The sequence below is a fragment of the Ictidomys tridecemlineatus genome, unplaced genomic scaffold, assembly GCF_052094955.1.
Source record: "Ictidomys tridecemlineatus isolate mIctTri1 unplaced genomic scaffold, mIctTri1.hap1 Scaffold_1389, whole genome shotgun sequence".
In the NCBI taxonomy this organism is placed as follows: domain Eukaryota; kingdom Metazoa; phylum Chordata; class Mammalia; order Rodentia; family Sciuridae; genus Ictidomys; species Ictidomys tridecemlineatus.
The window spans coordinates 30,044-50,810 of NW_027521237.1; the positions used below are offsets into that span (position 1 = coordinate 30,044).

General features: G+C 37.8%; 1 protein-coding gene across 7 annotated transcripts in view; it reads right to left on the minus strand.

Annotated features, from left to right (window-relative positions):
• The window catches only part of LOC120884417 (uncharacterized), a 97,916-nt gene that overhangs the window by 23,440 nt on the left and 53,709 nt on the right, over window positions 1-20,767 (minus strand). For 5 of the 7 annotated variants that reach the window (XM_078035957.1, XM_078035959.1, XM_078035958.1 and 2 more), the window contains 3 exons: window positions 19,751-19,782; window positions 19,163-19,267; window positions 15,169-15,333 (listed from right to left, as the gene is read on the minus strand). In XM_078035957.1, coding sequence (XP_077892083.1) covers window positions 19,181-19,267; window positions 19,751-19,782 — 119 coding nt within the window. In that variant the 3' untranslated portion in view covers window positions 15,169-15,333; window positions 19,163-19,180. Of the gene's footprint in view, window positions 1-9,748; window positions 15,072-15,168; window positions 15,334-19,162; window positions 19,268-19,750; window positions 19,783-20,767 lie in introns of those variants that run through there. The other 2 variants (XR_013432590.1, XR_013432589.1) reach the window with 2 other exon arrangements.

Here is a 20,767-nt window from a genome sequence, read left to right on the forward strand (position 1 = left end):
CATGCTGGCACAAACTGTAATCCCAGTGACTGAGAGACTGAGACAGAAGGATGGAAATATCAATGTCAGCCTCAGCAACTCTCATAATAAAAAATAAAAAGGGCTTTAGAAGTACCTCGGTGATAAGCACCCCTGGGTTCAGTCTCCTGTACCAAAAAATACCCTGGTACAAAAAAGATTGGAGTGTAGCTGGCCATGGTGGGGCATGCCTATAAATCCAGTGACTCTGGAGGCTGAGAAAGGAGAATCACAAGTTCAAAGCCAACCTCAGTAACTTAGGTCCTCTGCAACTAAATGAGACCCTGTCTCTAATAAAAAGTAAAAAGACCTGGGGATGAAACTCAGTGGTAAAGCATCCCTAGGTTAAACCCCTAGCACACAACCTCCTCCCCAAAAAATGTCATATAGGTGATAGTCTGATGCATTATTTGGGGAGATGACCAAGACTGACTCCAACATCATGCAGGATCTCACCTTATTGAGCACATGCTCAGGAAATGAATGCAAGATACACGTCAGACTACATCTCATCAGATCATTGCAAAAATTGACAATATTGGTAATCACACGGTTGGAGAAAAGCACTCCAGGCTCCATAATTTAGGCTAGGGTGGAAGACTTTGAAGAGTTGAAGGTTGCTAGTAGTTTACCCTGAAATTTGGAACACTGTTTTCCTAAACTAAGAATGGTTTCTTGCAGCTAACTACTATGTGTAGAAAGATTTTATATTATAAGGTGCATTCTTATGACATACCATGTAGTGAGTTTATGGAGTGATTTTCCCCCCAGTTTCTTGAATATAGTATCTTAAAGTCTTGACCCTGGTCTTAATTATTATTAAACACTAACTTGGAATAATGCCAATTATCTAGTACACTATACATTAATAGTGAAGGAAAAACTCAACATAATCATTTGATGCAGAAAAACATTTGAAAAAATCTAATACCTTTCCATACTTCAATTACACACACAAAACAAAGACAAAACAAAACTTCTTCAACATGATGAAGGGCATTTATGAAAAACCTAACATTATATTTATTAAAAGTTACAGCCAAAGAAATTAGGCAAGAAAAAAATTAAATATCTGATTGGAAAAAAAAGGAGAAAAATTATCTATTGGCAGATAGCAAGATCTTACATATAGCAAATCCTAAGCCAATTATGACACTGAATTCCTGTAAAGTCTTGGGAGGCTGTGTGGGAGGCTAAGAAAAGAGGACCACAAGTTGGAGGCCAGCCTGGTCAATTTAGTGAGACCATGTCTGAAAATAAAAAAGAGCTGGGACTGCTGTAGCTCAGTGGTACAGTGCATGCCTACCATGCAAAAGACCCTGGGTTGGATTTGATCTCCAGTACCACACATAATTGTTGAGAGCCACAGCCAAAGGGGCCCCAGCAAACTTCCAGCTGCCGGCTGATGATCCAGCTGCCAGCAAACTTCCAGTTGCCGGCTGATGATTGGCTCACAGTGGCCCCAGCAACATCTAGCTGATTGGCTCCTCTGCGGTGATGTTCATTGGGCTGTTTCCCTGCCCTTCAGACTGCCAGCTGATGATTGGCTCACAGCGGCCCCAGCAACATCTAGCTGATTGGCTCCTCCACGGAGCTGCTCATTGGGTGACTTCTTTGGCTCTGCCCACGCAACCCAGCCAATCGGCCTCAAGAGCAGGAGGATTGTGGGAGGTTGAGAGGCTGGTGTGGGGGAGGAGAGGCTTGTGGAAGCCGGTGGTGGCAGTTGGGCTCTGAGGGTTTTTTCCCTGAGGAGCTGTTTTGTTTGGCGTTTGTAGTTCTAAAAATAAAGTTAGTTTCTTTTTGACAAGTGGTTGCTGATTTGTGCCAAGCCAGACTTCGGCATTTGGTGGCTCGCACGAGGAGCAACTGAGGGTAAGTAAACTGCTCGCCCCTGAGGGCAGGGCGAGAGGATGGGTAGCCATTTTAAGTGTCCTCTTTTGTTTTGCTTTGTTTTTGTTTTAACTTTCCTGTCCCTGGAGATGAGTAAGAGGGAAGAAAAACCACTCACATCTGAGGAAAAACTATTTGCGTCTGAGGAACAGATAGGGAGAAAGGACGGATGCATATGTCAGGAGGATAGAAAGGCTGTTATAATGATTTTGTGTGGTTCCATTTTTATTGGGTTCTGTCTCGGTTTGGTTTGGTGTTATCTTGCTGGGTTGTATTATAGTAGAAATACGGGATCAGCAATTAGTAAAAAACAAACCGAAAGAGTGTTAAGTAAATTGTTAGAGGAAGGAAGCTTCCCAGTAAAATCAAGAGCAGTCAGGGCATACGTTGATGTAATACAAGAATATAGCCCATGGCTTTTTAAGGAGGAGTTGTTAGATATATCACAATGGAACCATCATGGTGAAGATTTAAAAAGAATAGAAAAGAACAACCCAGGGACTCTGCCAGTTGGCACATTGTCATTGTGGACGTTGGTATCTGGTTTGCTTAGTCCAAAGCCTTCAGTTCAGACAGAGGTAGAGGAAGAAGAAGACATATTGATTCAAGTAGAAGAGGAAGTCTCTCAAGTTAGTCAGAAAGAGGAAAAGATTCAAGTAAAAGAGAAGGTCTTTCGAGATAGTGAGACAGAGGAAGGAAGTTTAGAGCAGAAAAATCTATCAGGGGAAAAGTTAAAACAGGAGACTGCTAATAAGACCTTTTTATTAGAGAGCGTAAGTGTCCAACCAACAGCACCACCTCTACAGGAGACTGCTACTAACAGCATTCTATCACCAGAGGGCGTAAGTGTTCAACCAACAGCGCCACCTCTACTGGAGACTGCTACTAACAGCACTCTATCACCAGAGGGCATAAGTGTCCAATCAACAGCACCACCTCCATATGCTAGGAGACTCCCAACCCCCGCAGTTGATAGTTGGGATCCTGAGACAGGATCTCAAGTATGCCCTGTATTTGAGGTAGGAGGGCAGCGAACTTACCAGGGTTTAAATTTCAAATCAGTGAAGGAGCTAAAAGAGGCTGTAACAACCTATGGTCCTCAAGCACCCTTCACTGTAAGCTTGGTTGAATCCATTACCAACTTAAGCATGACGCCAGCAGATTGGGCTAGTATGTGTAAAGCTGTGCTAAATGGAGGACAATACCTGTTATGGAAGGTTGCCAATGAGGAATTTTGCAAGGAGACGGCTAGTCGAAATGCAGCAGCTGGTTATCCTCAGAGAAATCTAGATATGTTGTTAGGAAAGGGACCTTATGAGGATCGGCAGCAACAAAATGCATATGATCCTGGTGTATATTCACAAATTGCTGTAGATGCAGTTAGGGCATGGAAGACTTTACAAGAACATGGAGGTTTACAAGGTCAATTATCTAAGATAATACAAGGAGCTAATGAACCTTACGCTGAATTTGTAGATAGGCTTATTCAAACAGCTACCAGAGTTTTTGGGAATACAGAACAAGCAATGCCATTAATAAAACAACTGGCTTATGACCAAGCGAATCGTTGGTGTAGAGATATCATTAGACCATGGAAACAGGAAGATTTAAACACATATATTAAATTATGTAGAGACATTAATGAACAAGGGCAAATTGTGGCAGCTGCAGTAAAACAAGCTTTAGATGCCAGAGACATTAATGAACAAGGGCAAATTGTGGCAGCTGCAGTAAAACAGGTTTTAGATGCCAGAGACATTAATGAACAAGGGCAAATTGTGGCAGCTGCAGTAAAACAGGCTTTAGATGCCAGGCCAAGAACATGCTACAATTGTCAACAAACAGGACATTTTAAAAGGAATTGCCCCATAGGAAGAGGGTTTAACAAAACTAGGTATCAAACAAGTAGAATACCGGGTATTTGCCCACGATGCCGTAGAGGGAGACATTGGGCTAATGAATGCCGTTCTCAAACCACCATAGAGGGTACTCCATTATATTGGGCTAATGAATGCCGTCCTCAAACCACCATAGAGGGTACTCCATTATCAAAAAATGAACAAGGACAAGGTGTTTATCCACAATATCGTGGACAAAGGCATCGGGCTCCGTTGCCAAAAAATGAACAGGGGGCCCCAATGCTCCGGGGCCCCAAACCACAAATATACGGAGCACTGGAGGAACCCAGCAACCCCAGCAACCCCATCAAGGAAGTGCCCAGCACATCAGATCCCTCATCAGACAAACCAGAGGGAGCGCAGGGTTGGACATCTGCGCCTCCACCAAATCAGTACTAACTCCAGAGATGGGAGTTCAAATCATTCCCACAGGGGTAAAAGGACCTCTTCCCAAAGGAACAGTAGGCTTATTATTGGGACGCAGCTCTTCTACTCTAAAAGGACTTTTGATAAGTCTTGGGGTAATTGATTCCGATTATGAAGGTGAAATAAAAATTATACCAGTTCTCCAAAGGGTATATCACTAATTTCACCAGGAGATAGAATAGCACAGTTACTAATAATACCAAGCCTACATGATAAATTTTCCAATCATGCTGTAGAAAGAGGTTCCAAGGGATTAGGCTCCACAGGTGTAGATTGGGCTATGCTTTCTTTAAATTTAGATTCTCGCCCCATGCTAAAACTAAATATTCAAGGACATGAATTTAATGGGCTACTGGATACAGGTGCAGACCTTAGCATCATCTCTCGTCAAGAATGGCCAAAACATTGGCCATTACAACAAGCCACTCAATCGCTTCGAGGCCTAGGAGTGGCGACTAATCCCGATAGAAGTGCAATGCTATTAGATTGGAAGGATCCTGAAGGATGTGAAGGAACTATACAGCCATATGTATTGGATCATCTTCCCGTAAATTTATGGGGATGAGATGTCTTAGATCAATTAGGTTTGACATTAACAAATAATATCAATCAAAATGCACCCACTATTATGGCTAGACAAGGTTTTAGGAAAGGAAAAAGATTAGAAAGACAAGAACAATGTATAGCAGCACCAATACAAATAGATCAAGGAACAGACAGACATGGGTTGGATTTTCACAAAGGGCCACTGAGACAATAAAAATTACATGGAAATCAGAAAGACCAGTATGGGTTCCTCAGTGGCCCTTGACTAAAGAAAAGACACAAGTAGCCCATGATCTGGTCAAACAACAATTAGCGGAAGGACATATACAACCTTCTGTATCTCCCCATAATACTACCATTTTTGTCATCAAAAAGAAATCTGGTAAATGGAGATTACTGCAAGATTTAAGAGCCATTAACAATGAAATGGTCATTATGGGACCTGCTCAATCGGGGATTCCTCAATTGTCTGCTTTGCCAAAAACTTGGTATGTTTTAGTTATAGATATTAAAGATTGTTTTTTTTCAATTCCAATTCATCCTGAGGATAGTCCACGTTTTGCATTTACTATCCCTGCACTAAATCATGAAGGTCCTGATCAGAGATATGAATGGAAAGTACTCCCTCAAGGGATGGCTAACAGCCCAACTATGTGTCAAATTTATGTTAACAAAGTAATCCAGCCACTTAGAAATCAAAATCCTGAACTACAAATATTTCATTATATGGATGATGTATTATTAGCACACAAAGCTAAAAACACATTGCTAGAATGTTATGTCACACTTACAAACTTATTAAAAAATTATAATCTAGAGATAGCAATAGATAAAGTACAATTAAATTTTCCAATTAATTATTTAGGAGTTCTATTATCCTCAACCATGGTCCGTCCACCAAAAATTCAAATACGAGTAGATCAACTCAAATCACTTAATGACTTTCAAAAGTTATTAGGAGACATAAATTGGATAAGGCCTTATCTAGGTATTCCAACAGGAGAATTGGGACCTTTATTTGATATCCTAAAAGGTCCATCAGATCCAAATTCACCCCGAATGTTAACGCCTGAAGCAAGAAAGGCATTAAAAATCATTGAAACATATATGGAAAATATGCATTTGGATAGAATTGATATAAGTTTGCCTTTATTATTTATTGTACTACCAACAAAAAATATTCCTACAGGAGTATTTTGGCAAGAAGGTCCATTATTATGGATACATTTATCTTATTCTCCTAACACTATTCTTACTAGGTATCCTGAGGCTGTAGGACAATTAATACTCAAAGGAATAAAAAAAGCAAAGGCAGTGTTTGGAATTTCTCCCCATAAAATTATTACTCCATATACCATGAATCAAATTGATGAATTAGCTAATGAGTTAAATACTTGGGCAATAATAATGTGCAAATCTAATGTTTCATTTGATAACCACTTACCATCTAATCCTTTATTGTCTTTTTGGTCATTGCATCCTGTAATTTTTCCAAAAATGACAAGAAAAACACCTATCATGAATGCTCCAAATATATTCACTGATGGGTCAAATAATGGTACAACAGCAATAGTTACACCTGATCAAACTTTTACATTTTTAGTACCCAAACAATCAGCTCAAAAGGTAGAGCTTAATGCAGTATTACAAACTTTTGTGATGTTTAAAGATTCTGTATTTAATTTATTTTCTGATAGCCAGTATATAGTTAATGCTATAGTATCCCTTGAAGATGCTGGTAGGATTTCCCCTTCTTCTACTGTTTTCTCTTTGTTTTCCACTATACAAAGTTTAATCTGGGACAGAAAAGATCCATTCTTTATAGGACATATCAGGGCACATACAGGATTGCCTGGAGCCCTTAGTTTGGGCAATGATTTAGCAGATAAAACTACACATGACATACATATTTTCTCTACACTAGAAGAAGCTATAAATTTTCATGAAAGATTCCATGTCAATGCTAATACTTTACAAAAGCGTTTTAAAATAACTAAGGAACAAGCTAGACAAATCATAAAACAATGTCAAAATTGTGTGACCTTTTTACCACAAGTTAATCTTGGAGTCAATCCTAGAGGATTGATGCCTAACCATATCTGGCAGATGGACGTCATACACTTGCCAGAATTTGGAAAATTAAAATATTTGCATGTTACAGTTGATACTTCTTCTGGATTTTTGATGGGCTCCCTTCATGCCGGCAAAAAAACTAAAGATGTTATAGCTCATTGCTTACAAAATTTTGCCACTGTGGGCATTCCAAAACAGTTAAAAACAGATAATGCCCCTGGTTATACGTCTACTTCTTTTAAACAATTTTGCTCATCATTTGGCATTACTCATATAACAGGAATCCCATACAATCCACAGGGACAAGGCATAGTTGAAAGAGCTCATCAAACTATTAAAATGTACTTATTAAAGCAAAAAGATGGAATTGGGAAGGGGTATATATTCCCCAAAGATAAACTTAAAATAACCCTTTTTACTCTAAACTTTTAAAATTTGGATTCATCAGGACTTATTGCTGCAGAAAGGCATATGTGTCCAAAAAATGTACATAAGCCCAAGGTACTTTGGAAAGATATTCTAACAGGACAATGGAAAGGTCCTGACCCAGTAATTGTCTGGAATCGGGGGTCTGTTTGTGTGTTTCCACAGGAAGAACAGCAGCCGATTTGGATTCCAGAGAGATTAACCAAGGTTCTGACCCAGAACAGCAGCCGATTTGGATTCCAGAGAGATTAACCAAGGTTCTGACCCAGTGATTGTCTGGAGTCGGGGGCCTGTTTGTGTGTTTCCACAGGGAGAACAGCAGCTGATTTGGATTCCGGAGAGATTAACTAAAATCCTGACCCAGTGATTGTCTGGAGTCGGGGGTCTGTTTTTGTGTTTCCACAGGGAGAACAGCAGCTGATTTGGATTCCAGAGAGATTAACTAAAGCGATTTCTACAGACCAAAAAGAAGATGATTTAGCTCAAATCCATAATAGCTGATATCCAAAACTCCAATTTGGCTATCCTTACATCTGCGACAGAACCAGGATGCTTTTTTCAATATCTATTTTATTATTGCCCTTTCCCATATCATGAAGTTCTATTTTATTTTTTTTGAGCTCATACAGACCTAGGTTAATGTTTTGCTGATCAGTTCTAATTTTTTTTGACTATAGAGTTTTTAAACATTGCAATAGAGATTTTACATGTAAAAAGTTATAAGGCCTTTACTATTATGTTATGTGTTGTATGTATTATATTATGTGTGCACACTTGTGTTTTGTGTTATATGTTTGAATGTACGTATGTCCAATGTACGTATTTCCATATATCATATATGATGAGCGCTCATGAAAAGATGGATCCAAATATTTTTTTTTATTCACGTGATTTAAATGGTTTAATTTAAATTGGGTAAATAACTGTTAAGAATTGTTTTAATATGTAAACAAAAAAGGAGGTTAACAGATCTGTTTGTTTACTCTCACCTTTCGTTTTCATTATATTTAATAATTCTCTTCACTATAATGTAAATTGTTAAGAAAATTGTTTTCTTTTAGTGCCTTCTGGAATGTTACCTAATTTTTTCTTTAGCCATTATTGCCAGAATTTCTATCTTCAGATGAAGATAATATAAATTGTTAAGAAAATTGTTTTCTTTTAGTGTCTTCTGGAATGTTACCTAATTTTTTCTTTAGCCATTATTGCCAGAATTTCTATCTTCATCCCAGTGCCGATGAAGATAATATAAATTGTTAAGAAAATTGTTTTCTTTTAGTGTCTTCTGGAATGTTACCTAATTTTTTCTTTAGTCATTATTGCCAGAATTCCTATCTTCATCCCTGTGCTGGTGAAGACAAAGATAAAACTAATCTACAGTTTCTGCAATAGCCATCACTGAACTGCTTACAGAACTTGCACTGAACTGCTTACAGAACTATGTGTCACTTGTATGCATTGTGAACTATCTGTTGGTGCAGCGACTTGTGGTAGTGTTGGGGTATTTTTGCTGATGATATCATCGGTGGTACAATTTTCCCAAAAGGAGCCGTCAATTGACTTGGTATATCTTCCTCCCTTCTGCTTGTCATGATCATTCAGCTAAAATTTGGGGGTCAACAGAGGTGAGGCAAAGAACCTCACCCCCCCCCCACTGAGACCTCTCCACAGGTGTGGCTGTATACTGGACCGGTAGTCAATGACGGGTAAGATCCAATTACAATGGTACCAACCTAAGACAGGAGGCTGACGCCCTGAGGTCAGCTCATCCGAAGACGGGTAAGGACCATATGTAGTATTGGACAACTTAAGGCAGGCACGGTCCATAAGCCACATGCTTGTTGTTTAAACAGAGAGGGGGAGATGTTGAGAGCCACAGCCAAAGGGGCCCCAGCAAACTTCCAGCTGCCGGCTGATGATCCAGCTGCCAGCAAACTTCCAGTTGCCGGCTGATGATTGGCTCACAGTGGCCCCAGCAACATCTAGCTGATTGGCTCCTCTGTGGTGATGTTCATTGGGCTGTTTCCCTGCCCTTCAGACTGCCAGCTGATGATTGGCTCACAGCGGCCCCAGCAACATCTAGCTGATTGGCTCCTCCACGGAGCTGCTCATTGGGTGACTTCTTTGGCTCTGCCCACGCAACCCAGCCAATCGGCCTCAAGAGCAGGAGGATTGTGGGAGGTTGAGAGGCTGGTGTGGGGGAGGAGAGGCTTGTGGAAGCCGGTGGTGGCAGTTGGGCTCTGAGGGTTTTTTCCCTGAGGAGCTGTTTTGTTTGACGTTTGTAGTTCTAAAAATAAAGTTAGTTTCTTTTTGACAAGTGGCTCCTGATTTGTGCCAAGCCAGACTTTGGCACATAATGACTCTTAACACTCTCTCTCTCTCTCTCTCTCTCTCTCTCTCTCTCTCTCTCACACACACACACACACACACACACACACACACACACACACACTCCTAAAGAATACACACAATTAATACTAATAATAAGTTTTATTTCTGTGTTTGAGGTACATTTGGTATTATCCTGGATGATTGGTTTTCTCTCCTCTCATCTCCAGCCCTTGCCAGGAAGCAAGCCATGTCAGTCACTGTGATTATTACTGTCACCATATTTTAAGGATGAGAGAAATGTTAAGTGTCTTGCCCAAGGTCAAAGAGCCAGACAGTGTTGGTTCCTGAGCTTGGGTCTCCAGAGAGCTAGGATCTCCCCTTCCAGGAGGGCTCTGTCCCAGCCCCTCAGAGCCTCCCCATACCCTCAGGAAACAGGTTTCTCTGAATGTAGAATAGACAGGCAGGCCAGGGTTAAATAATATATATTATTTATGAAGGTGAAAACATCATGAGGGAGTGGGTGAGGACTCAGGACCCAGAGGCCTCCATGTGGAAAGTTGGATTGTGAGAGTTGTAGCCTACTCAGGTAGATGAATCCACTGATATGAATTAACCCAGTGATATCTGTAGAGAGATGGGTCAACTAGGGGCATGCCTTGGGGCTTGTATTTTTGTTCCTGGTGAACTGAAGTGCTTCTCTCTCTCTCTCTCTCTCTCTCTCTCTCTCTCTCTCTCTTTCTTTCCTGGCTGTCATGTTCTGAGCTTCTTTCTTCTGCCACCTTCTGCCCTCATGTTCTGACTCAGCTTGAGCCCAGCACTATGGAATCAGCTGACCATGGACTGAACCTCTATAAATGTGAGCTAAAATAAATTTTTCCTCCTCTAAATTGTTTCTTTTTGGGTATTTTGGTCACAGTGATGCAAAAGCTGACTAAAACAGTGAAATTATTCTTCAAAAGTGAAGCAGAAATAGAGTTTCTCATATAAACAAAAACAAAGGGTATTTATCACCAGCAACCTGCTCTGAGCCAACGTTCAAACAAGTTCTTCAAGGAGAAGAAAAATGATGTAACCTGGATCTACATAAAGAAAATGAGAGCACTGGCGAAGAAATAAATGTGAAATGCCATCTTTCTTTGTCTTATTCCTGATATAAAAGATAACCATGTGTTTAGAGCGGTAACAGTAACCATATATTGGGTGATTATAGCATAGGAAAAAGTGAAATTAATGAGAGCAATATCATAGAGTACCTGCCCTACACGTGAAAGGGTGGAGTATTATTTGAGGATGTTCTTATATTCTTATGATGTACATTGCAAACTCTGGGGCAACTACTAAACATCTGATAAAGGAGGATAGTTGATATTCTAAGAGAGGGAATAAATGAAATCATATAAAATGCTCATATAACCAGAGAAATGGGAAAATGCATAAAGAACAAAGGCAATATAGAGAAAGAAGTTATAAATACAATAAATACTACTCCAACTCTACCAATAATCACTCTAAATGTGACTACTCTAAATATGCCAATTAAAAGAACAAAGTGTCAAACGGAATAAGAAACAAGACTCTACCATATATTGTCTGTAAAAAAAGCCACTTTGATTAGGAAGACCCAGTTACAATTAGAGCCAAATTATGGACAGAGATGCACTATACCAACTAATCAGTGGGCATCTGCAATAGCTATATTGATTTTACATAAAGTACATTTCAGAATATGGAAAATTATCAGCAATAAAGAGGGACAAACTCCAAGAAGACATAGCAATTCTAAATATGTAAGAATTTAGCAACAGAAATCTAAATATGTGACACCAAAACTGATATAACTAAAGGAGAAATTGACAAAATTTACTACTATATAGTTGGAAACTTCCAAAAACTTCTGTCAGGGCTTGATAGATGAAGCAGGCAGAAAATCAATAAGGATATAGTTGACCAGAATGGCACTGTCAATCAACCTGATCTTATTGGAATTCTGAAATACTCTCCCCCAAAAGAATAGAGTACACATTCTTTTCAAGTTTACATAAAATTCAGAAAGGCACACTGTGTCCTGTATCATAAAATAGTCATCAATAAATTGAGGAGATTGAAAAATCAAATATATTCTTATATCACAACGAAATTAAGCTGAAAATCACCAATAGAAAAAGAACTGAAAAATCCACAAATATTTGGGAATTCAATAATACATTTGTAAATAACAAATGAGTAAAAATAGTCCCAAGGGAAATTTTTAAATATTTTGAATTCAACAAAAGAAATTACAATTTATCAAAATTAACAATTTATCCAATGAACTCTGTAAGCATTTAGTGCACTTAGTGGAATTTATAGCACTGAAGACACAGATGAGAGAAGAACAGTGGGCTAAACTCAGTAATCTAGCTTTTAAAAGCCAAAGCCAAAAGAGCAATTTAAGCCTAAAGCAAGCAAAAAGAAAAATCAATAAAATTAAAAACTATAGAAAGTTACTACAAACCACTTTATGTCCACAACTTTGATATCTCAGCTAAAATAGATGGGTTCCTTGACAAACTAAACTACTCACACTCACACAGGGAGAAATAGACAATCTGAATAGGTCTGTTTCCATTAAGGAAAATAAATAAAAAGCCCACAACCTTCTAAAAGAGAAAACATCAGGTTTCTTTGGCTTTGCTGGTGAATTCTATGAAAAATTTGAAAAACTAAATGACCTCAGTGGTGTACTATTTCTCCATCATCTCTCCAGAATATACTGGTTCATCAATTCTAATAAGTGTGCCATATTAACAAAAGGTATAATAATAAAGACAGCTGGGTGTAGAGCATAGGAGAACTATGTCTTTATATCCATGCAATTTTTCTTTAAATAAAAAACTATTCTAAGAATAGTTTAATTTTTTAAACAAGAGCTGAAAGGAAAAATTGTCAAACTAGAATTCTATATCAAGCCAAAAAAACCAAATAACTTCATAAACATGAATACACATAATGTGTGTATATATGTATATACTTTATATATGTATACACTTTGTATATTGAAATCAATATATAAAGTATTAAGAGAAAATGGAGACAATTCTGATAAAGAAAAGCTGGCAGAACCCATCACCAGCAGACCTGTACCCCAAGAAACACTAAATGAAGGTCTCTGGATGAAAGTAAAGTGGTACCAGTAGATGATCAGATCCTCAGAAAGATATGAGTGCCAGAAATGGTAACTATGTAAATTATGCAGGAGCATAGTTTCAAACTATCACATTTTCTCTTAATTCATTTAAAAAATATCCTACAGTTTAAAGAAAAATGACAGCATTGTATGGTGGGATTTATCAGGTATGGAACTGGAATTTTTCTCAGTGGCATATAATAGGAGGTTAAAATTAGTATGGACTGGGCGAGTGTGGTGGCACATGTCTGCAATCCCAGTGACTCAGGCTGAGGCAGGAGTATCAAAGCTAGCTTCAGCAACTTAGCAAGGCCATAAAAACTGTACTGAGACCCAGTCTCTAAAAATTAAAAAAAAGGGGGCTGGAGATGTGGCTCAGTGATTAAGTGCCCCTAGGTACGCCCCTGGTACCAAAAAAATAATATAAAGTAATAGTGTATGGACTTAGAAGGTTTTTACATTTTAAATAAAGACATTAATTCTAAGTTGATGGTTAAAATTTAAGACTGCAGAAAAGTAAGAACAGAAGAGCAGAGGTCAGATGGTACTAACTGGAAACAAAGAGCAAAATATGAGGCCTAAGTCCAAATATATCAGTAGTACATTGGACAGAATGAATTAAACACCTAGTTAAAAGGCAGAGATTATCAGAATGGGTTAAAAAATCAAGACTTAATCATGGCTACAAGAGATGTGCTTAAAATCTAAAGATACAGATAGATTGAAAGTTAAAAAGTCAGGAAAATAATAATGCAAAAATAAAGAACGAAAAGTTGGAACTGCTGTATTAATATAAGATAAAATAAACTGCAAAAGTATTAGCATAAATAGAAATCCTGAAGAAAGATATGACAATAATTAATGTTCTTGCACTAAGTAACAGAGCTTCAAAATATATAAAACAAAAATCAACAGAATGAAAGGGAGAAACAGTTACCAAACATTGCGGGAGATTTTGATACGTGCCTCTCAGTAAATACATTAAATGGGTAAATAGAAGGATGGAGGAACAGTATCAACTACCTCAGCCTAACTGATGTTATATAATACAACACCCAACAACTACAGAACTCCCGTTCCCTTTAAGGGCACTTCATAAATTAATTGAAACAGATCATATTCTGGGCCACAAAATGATATTCCTTACCAATGAATGGGATGGATTCAAACTCAGAAGCTTCTTCTCAGAAAAGGGAATGACCAACAATGTGAAGAGAGAGCCCACAGAGTAGCAGAACATCTTTACTACACACATATCAGATAGAGCACTAACTTCCAGGATATATAAAGATTTCAAAAATCTTAACATCCCCGAACCAAATAACCCAATCAATAAATGGTCTAAGGAACTGAGCAGACAATTCTCAGAAGATGTATGTTCATCAACAAATATGTGAAAAAATTTTCAATATCTCTAGCAATTCAAGAAATACAAATCAAAACTACTCTCAGATTTCATTTCACTTCAGTCAGAATGGCAATTATCAAGAAGACAAGCAAAAATAAATGTTGGTGAGGATGTAGGGGAAAAGACCCACTCATAGATTGCTGGTAGAACTGCAAATTGATGTAATCATCATGGAAAGCAGTATGGAGATTCCTCAGAAAACTTGGAATGAAACCACCAATTGACCCAGTTATCCCACTTCTCAGTCTATTTCCAATAGACTTAAAATCAGCATACTACAGTGATGCAGCCACATCAATGCTATAAAGTAGCTCAACTCACAAGAGTTTTACTATGGAACCAACCTGAGTGTCCTTCAACACAGGAACAGATAAAGAAAATGTGGTCAATATGCACAATGGAATATTATTCAGTTTTAAAGAAGAACAAAGTGATGGCATCTGCCAGTAAATGAGTGGAAGTTAAGAATATCATAGTAAGCAAAATAGGCCAATTCCAAAAACCACAGTTTAAATGTTTTCTCTGATATTTGACACTAATTCACAATAAGGAGCGTGGCTATGGAAGAATGAAGTTACTTTGGATTAGGCAGAGGGGAGGGAAAGGAGGGGAGCCAGGTATGGGGTGGGAAGAAGAGTAGACATTATTGCCCTAGGTGCATGTGTGACCACATGACTGATGTGATTCTACATCACGTACAACCAGAAACATGAGAAACTATACTCCATTTGTGTATGATGTGTGAAAGTGCCTTCTACTGCCATGTATAACTAATTAGAACAAATAAAAGAAAAGAAAAAAGAATGGTGGCAGCCAGGGGTGGAGGAGGAGGAATGGGAGTTCTTACTTACATGGTGGTAGAGCTTCTGTTTGGAGGGACAAAAGTGTGCTGGAAACAGAAGGTTGTACAATATTGTGAGTGTAATTAATGCCTCTGAGTTGTCCACTTAATAGGGCTAAAATGGCAAATTTAATGGTACCAGTCCTTTAAAACAATGAACCCTTTAATTATTAAAATTTTTAACATTTTCCTTTCCAGAAAATTAAAAGAGTAGGATACCATTCATAGTTTTTTTTATTGAGAACCTCCTTGGCTCCCAAGATGTAAGGCATTAACTTGTGAGCCATTTCACCATGTTCAGGAGTGGGTACTGCAAAGAGAAAATAAAAAGTGCATAATTTAGAAGCAAAACATTTTATGTACTTTCAACTAAGGCCTGAAGACTACTTATGAATACAGTTGACTTAAACAACCCATATTTTAATACCTGCCCCAAACCTCTCTTAGTCACAACCATAACTTTTATAAGCTGTTTGGAAAACAGTTGTTTTTAATTGTTCTAAATTCTGAAAGTCAACAGTTAAACAGACCATTAATACACTCATGTCAGTATCAAAAGGACACGATATTTGATTGAACCCATGGTGGCTTTACCAGTGAACTACATCCCTAAACCTTCTTTTAAATTTTTCAGATAGGGTCTACCCCACTTCTTAAGGCTGGACTTAAACTTGTGATCCTCCCTCTTTAGGCTCCCCAGTCACTGGGATCACAGGTGTACAACCATTGAGTATAGCATTTATGACATTTATAAGGTAGCTCAACAAGTTATAATATAATTTATCAAGTTACTGGAACTATTTTGAGTGTGTGTGTGTGTGTGTGTGTGTGTGTGTGTGTGTGTATGTGTGTGTGTGTGTGTGGTGTTAGAACCAAACTCCGGGCCTTGTGCATGCTGGCAAAGCACTCTACCACTGAACAACATCTCTAGCCCCTCTGCATTCTACAAAGAAAATCACTATAAATACTACAGTGAGTAAAATGAGGTTATCATTCTCTCTTCCTGCTTGAATTTTGTATCCTCCCGCCTTCCCCTTCCTTTATTGTTTCTCCTCCTCCTCCTCCTCTTCCTTCTCCTCCTCCTCTTCTTCCTCCCCCTCCTCCTCCTCCTTCAACTTCCCTCCTTTCCTCCCTCAATTCTTTCTTCACCAACTCCCCCCACCACTGCCCTTTCTTTGTAGGAGGTGGTGCAGGAACTGAACCCAGGAATATGCTAGGCAAATAAGTGCTCTCCCACTGAGCTATACACCAGCCCTCTTTTCACTTTATTTGGAGACAGGGTATCTCTAAGTGGCCCAGGCAGGCTCCAATTTGAGATCCTCCTGCCTGAGCCTCTCCAGAAGATGAGATTACAGGTGTGTGCCCCCAAGGCCTGGCAGCTTCATCTTTTCTGGGTTAAGTATAAATACAATACATTTGCTTAAAGAAAACAAAATCAACCTGGGATGCATAAAAGTATTAAGAAAAATGATGACAATCCTTCTATCAATATGGACTATCCTGTTAAAACTTCACAAGCTTTTTAAAAGTCACATTTCAAAATGATTTGGATATACTGACACTCTGTTCCTTCAAAAGCTATATGCCAGTTACATCATTCCTAAGAACTGACCATAAAATGATTCTAATGGCTAAATTGAATAGTGCCTTAATATGGGTGTTTTCATAATTTAACCAATCCCCTTTATAAAATCTTTGTATTCTTTAATTTTTGATTATTACCTTTAAGTTTCTAGAAGTGAAATTATTTCTAATTAATGGATTTTTTAGTATAAATTTTAGGTTTAAAAGTGAGCAGACAATAGGGACCCTCGCTAAGTTGCCTCTGACACAGGAAGGACACTTAAGGGATCCCGCTGACCTTCTCCAAAACTGAAAAGACAACTAGATAGCCTTGCAAATGCTTTTTCCAAAGGCATACTGGGTCTTAAAATGTGGATCCTGAAATTTTCCCATGTTGGCCCCTCATTTTCTTATTGATATCTTGCATTACAGTGCAGTATACTTACTACAATGATACCTATTGTGGATACATATCTATATATTAATACACTTTTGTTGATTTTTGGAGGTGCTGGGGCTTGAACCATGGGGACTCGTATATGTCGGGCAAGCACTCTACCACAAATGAACAAATACGAACTTACGTCTATTAATCCAAAGCTAACACTTGACATTAGAGTTCACTCTTTCTATTGGGTTATATAATTCTATGGGATTTGAAAAATGAATATCGTCCTGTGTATCTACCATTATAACATCATACTAAATAAATTCACTGCCCTAAAAACCTACTACTCATCCTCTTTACACCCCTGAATCCCTGCAATCAATGATTTTTTAAAACTCCTCATACTTGAGATGTCCTAAATTACATGCTAGGCAAGTACCCTACCATGGATTGAACACTTCTAGCCCACACGCTACACTTGGAATTGGAGAGCATCTAGCCCCTTTAGATGGAAGGGCAACACTAAGCACTATGCTCTTAAAGATCTTTCAGAGAATAATATGCCCACACCATAGGCATGTAGTCAATTATCCAAGTTATTTCTCTGTTATAAATAAAGAGATAAGATAAAATTCTTTCATGCCTTTTGGTGTTATGATATCTCAGTTTTAATCCATGAATACTATTCTACTGTATGGATGTAGCACATACATTGGATTTCTTTTGTTTATATTGTGGTGCTGGGGATGGAAGCCAGGGCCTCAGCAGGCTAGCCATGTGCTCTACCACTGAACTGCACACAGTCCTCACATTCACTTTTTGAAACACATCTTGTTCCAGATTTAGCAAATATGAATAAAGATGCTATAAAAATTTTGCACAGGTTTATGTGTGGACACATCTCAATGCATGGGGGTAAATACCTAGAAACACATTGCTGGGTTATGTGGTAAGGTCATGTTTCATTTTGTGGGAAACTGAAAAAACCCTCTTCTGGAGTGGAGCCTCCCATTAGCAATGCAGGAGTATTCCTGTTGCTCCATCTCTCATTTTTCACTTTTTTATTCTTTCTTTCCTTAGTGATTAGCTAAGACTCCATCTTATTATTGAATGTTTGCATCTTTCAGTGATCACACTCGACTATCACATGACACACCATGTCACACAGAACAAGAATCTTAGGGTGGTTGTTCTTGGCCCGGATGCTCTTATTGTCATTTTACTAATGCATACCTCCTGCCTCCACTGTTACTATTTTTATTTAAATGGTTTTATCTTTTAAAGATACTTTTATAACAGACAGACATTTATTTGTTCAGGTAGGTAGAAGTACTTTTGACTTTACTTTATTTGAGGAAGCTATTATTTAGCTTTTGGGACATACATTTCTGGGTTAGTTTTTTCTATCAGAAATTCAATACACATGATGAAAACCCTTGAAACTGTCTCACAGCTTACTGATGCTATTGCATTTAAAAGTTTTCATTTCTATCTTTATGTTTCACTGTGGTAGTTTCCACTAAAATAATCTATCATTAATCAAGTCTCAAAATATTTTAACAAATATAATGCCTACCCCTCCCTTTCACTTCAAAAAGCCAGTTATAAGGAATATAGAAAACACAGCCTTCTGTCATGAGATGGGAATCCAACGGCAGTCCTCAGAGCCACCACATCACAGTCCAGCCCCCTTACTACTTCTCTCCCTGGCTCCACCTGAGCTCATTACTGTTGAAATTCTCCTCAGCTGGGGAGGAATTTCACTCTCAACTGTCTTTAAAATGCCATCAAGGCTTTGAGAGAAATGTCAAAATGAGAAATAGAGTACATAATCTGGGGAAGAGGAAAGATCTACGTTTTAGGTAGAAGAGTTACCCACATTATGAAACAGAGAAAAAACAGAGCAATAGATGACCTCTCTGGAAAAGAGGACAAAACATGGAAAGAAAAAAGCAGTGAGTTAAGTATTCTAACTTTTAAAGAAGCCATCGATTTTTATTTTTTAAAAAAGTGGTTTTTGATGAGTACTCTTTAGGTGAAAACTTTAATTTAATCTTAAATTAATCTTCTCAGAGTAAAATATTTCAAACTTGAAGCTTTTTGAAATTATCTCTGAAAGTCAAATGCAAACAGCAGTTTTTTCAACACACATGCACAGATGTGCACACCAGGGTCATTAGTCACTCACTTGTCTTGTATGGCCATGTCATGGGACAGTGAAAGGCTGCACCTCTCCATCACCATCATCTTCCTCCATTACTATTGCTAATGTTTCCGGCACCTTGGTGTTCAGCTGTGTTCAGGAGCAAAGGAAGACAAGCCAGGAAAAGACAAAGATTAACATGTGACCAGGTCTCCTTTTATTAAACAAACTTTAAGAAGTTATTTTTCCATAGCTAATTTTTAAATGACTAAACCTCACGGGTTACAATATATTCAATTAAAAAATAAAGATGATTTTCTGAAATATGGAAAAGTAAATAAGCATATATGATAAATATTCTTGAGTGCTATTTAGAAACATTAAATATTTCTTTACTTCATTTTATTTTTTTAAATATTTTTTTAAAGTTGTTGATGAACCTTTATTTTATTTATTTGTATGTGGTGCTGAGAATCGAACCCAGAGTCCCCTGCATGCCAGGCAAGCACACTACGACTAAGCCACAACCCCAGTCCAACCTCTTATTTTAGAAATTAAAAAAAAATTAAAAACAGGTTTCTTTTGGTAACCTTAATTAAAGCAAGAACTATAAGAAATACATCATCAACTTACTGCAGGTGTTCCAGAAGGGAAGCAATCCTTCTCTGAAAATGAAAGAGAAAGGAATGTTAACAATTTACCACAGAAAACATTTCTATGACAAAAAGAAAAATAATATAAAAGAGGAGCAAGTGAAATGTGTTAAAACCGATTTCATTTTAAGCAGAATTACTTATTTAGAAATATGATAGTAATAGTAACTTAAAAATAAAATTTATATAAGACTCAGCTAATAACTCTTTAATCTTAATGAAACCTTAAAAACACATTTTGAAAAACCTGAATTGATCATTCAAATGACTGGATTTCATGGAATGTAAATTATACTTCAATCAAGTTATTAAAATGTAATGGAGTCCTGGCCTGGTAATTCCATGCCTATAATCCAAGGGGCTCAAGAGGCAGAGACAGGAGGATCTTGTGTTCCAAGCCAGCCTCAGCAATTTAGCTAGGTGCTTAGAAACTCAATGCGACCCTGCCTCTACATAAGATACAAAATAGAGCTGGGGATGTGGTTCAGGGATTGAGTGCCCCTGGGTTCAATCCCCGGTAGCCTGCCCCCACCAAAGTGTAATGAAAACCATACCCACCCAAGTTGTATTAAAATAAAACATTCCTTGTTTAAGATACTTTCTTAAGCAGTAAACGTGATTTGATAAATATTCTTGAGTACGAAGGAGCAAGGGATATAAAGCCACCAAACATGGCAACTGGGAAAAGAATTATATTTGACATGGTTTGTTTCTTTGTAAAATGCAACTTAATAGTTGACACAGAAGTTCTAGGTAAAAGTAAGATGTTTTCCTAAGGATATCAGGTAAGTTTTTTATAGAAAAAGTCAAGATCAGTATTACTTGAAAAGAAGTCTACTTCTTTTGTAAACATAGCCTTTATCTCTGTGATGATGTAAACATATTAAATACAATTAATCCAACCACATTTGATTTTTGCATACTTAAGATTATTTTTTAAAACTATATATATATGACTTTAGAGACGGAAAACATATTAAATAAAAATTATGAATCT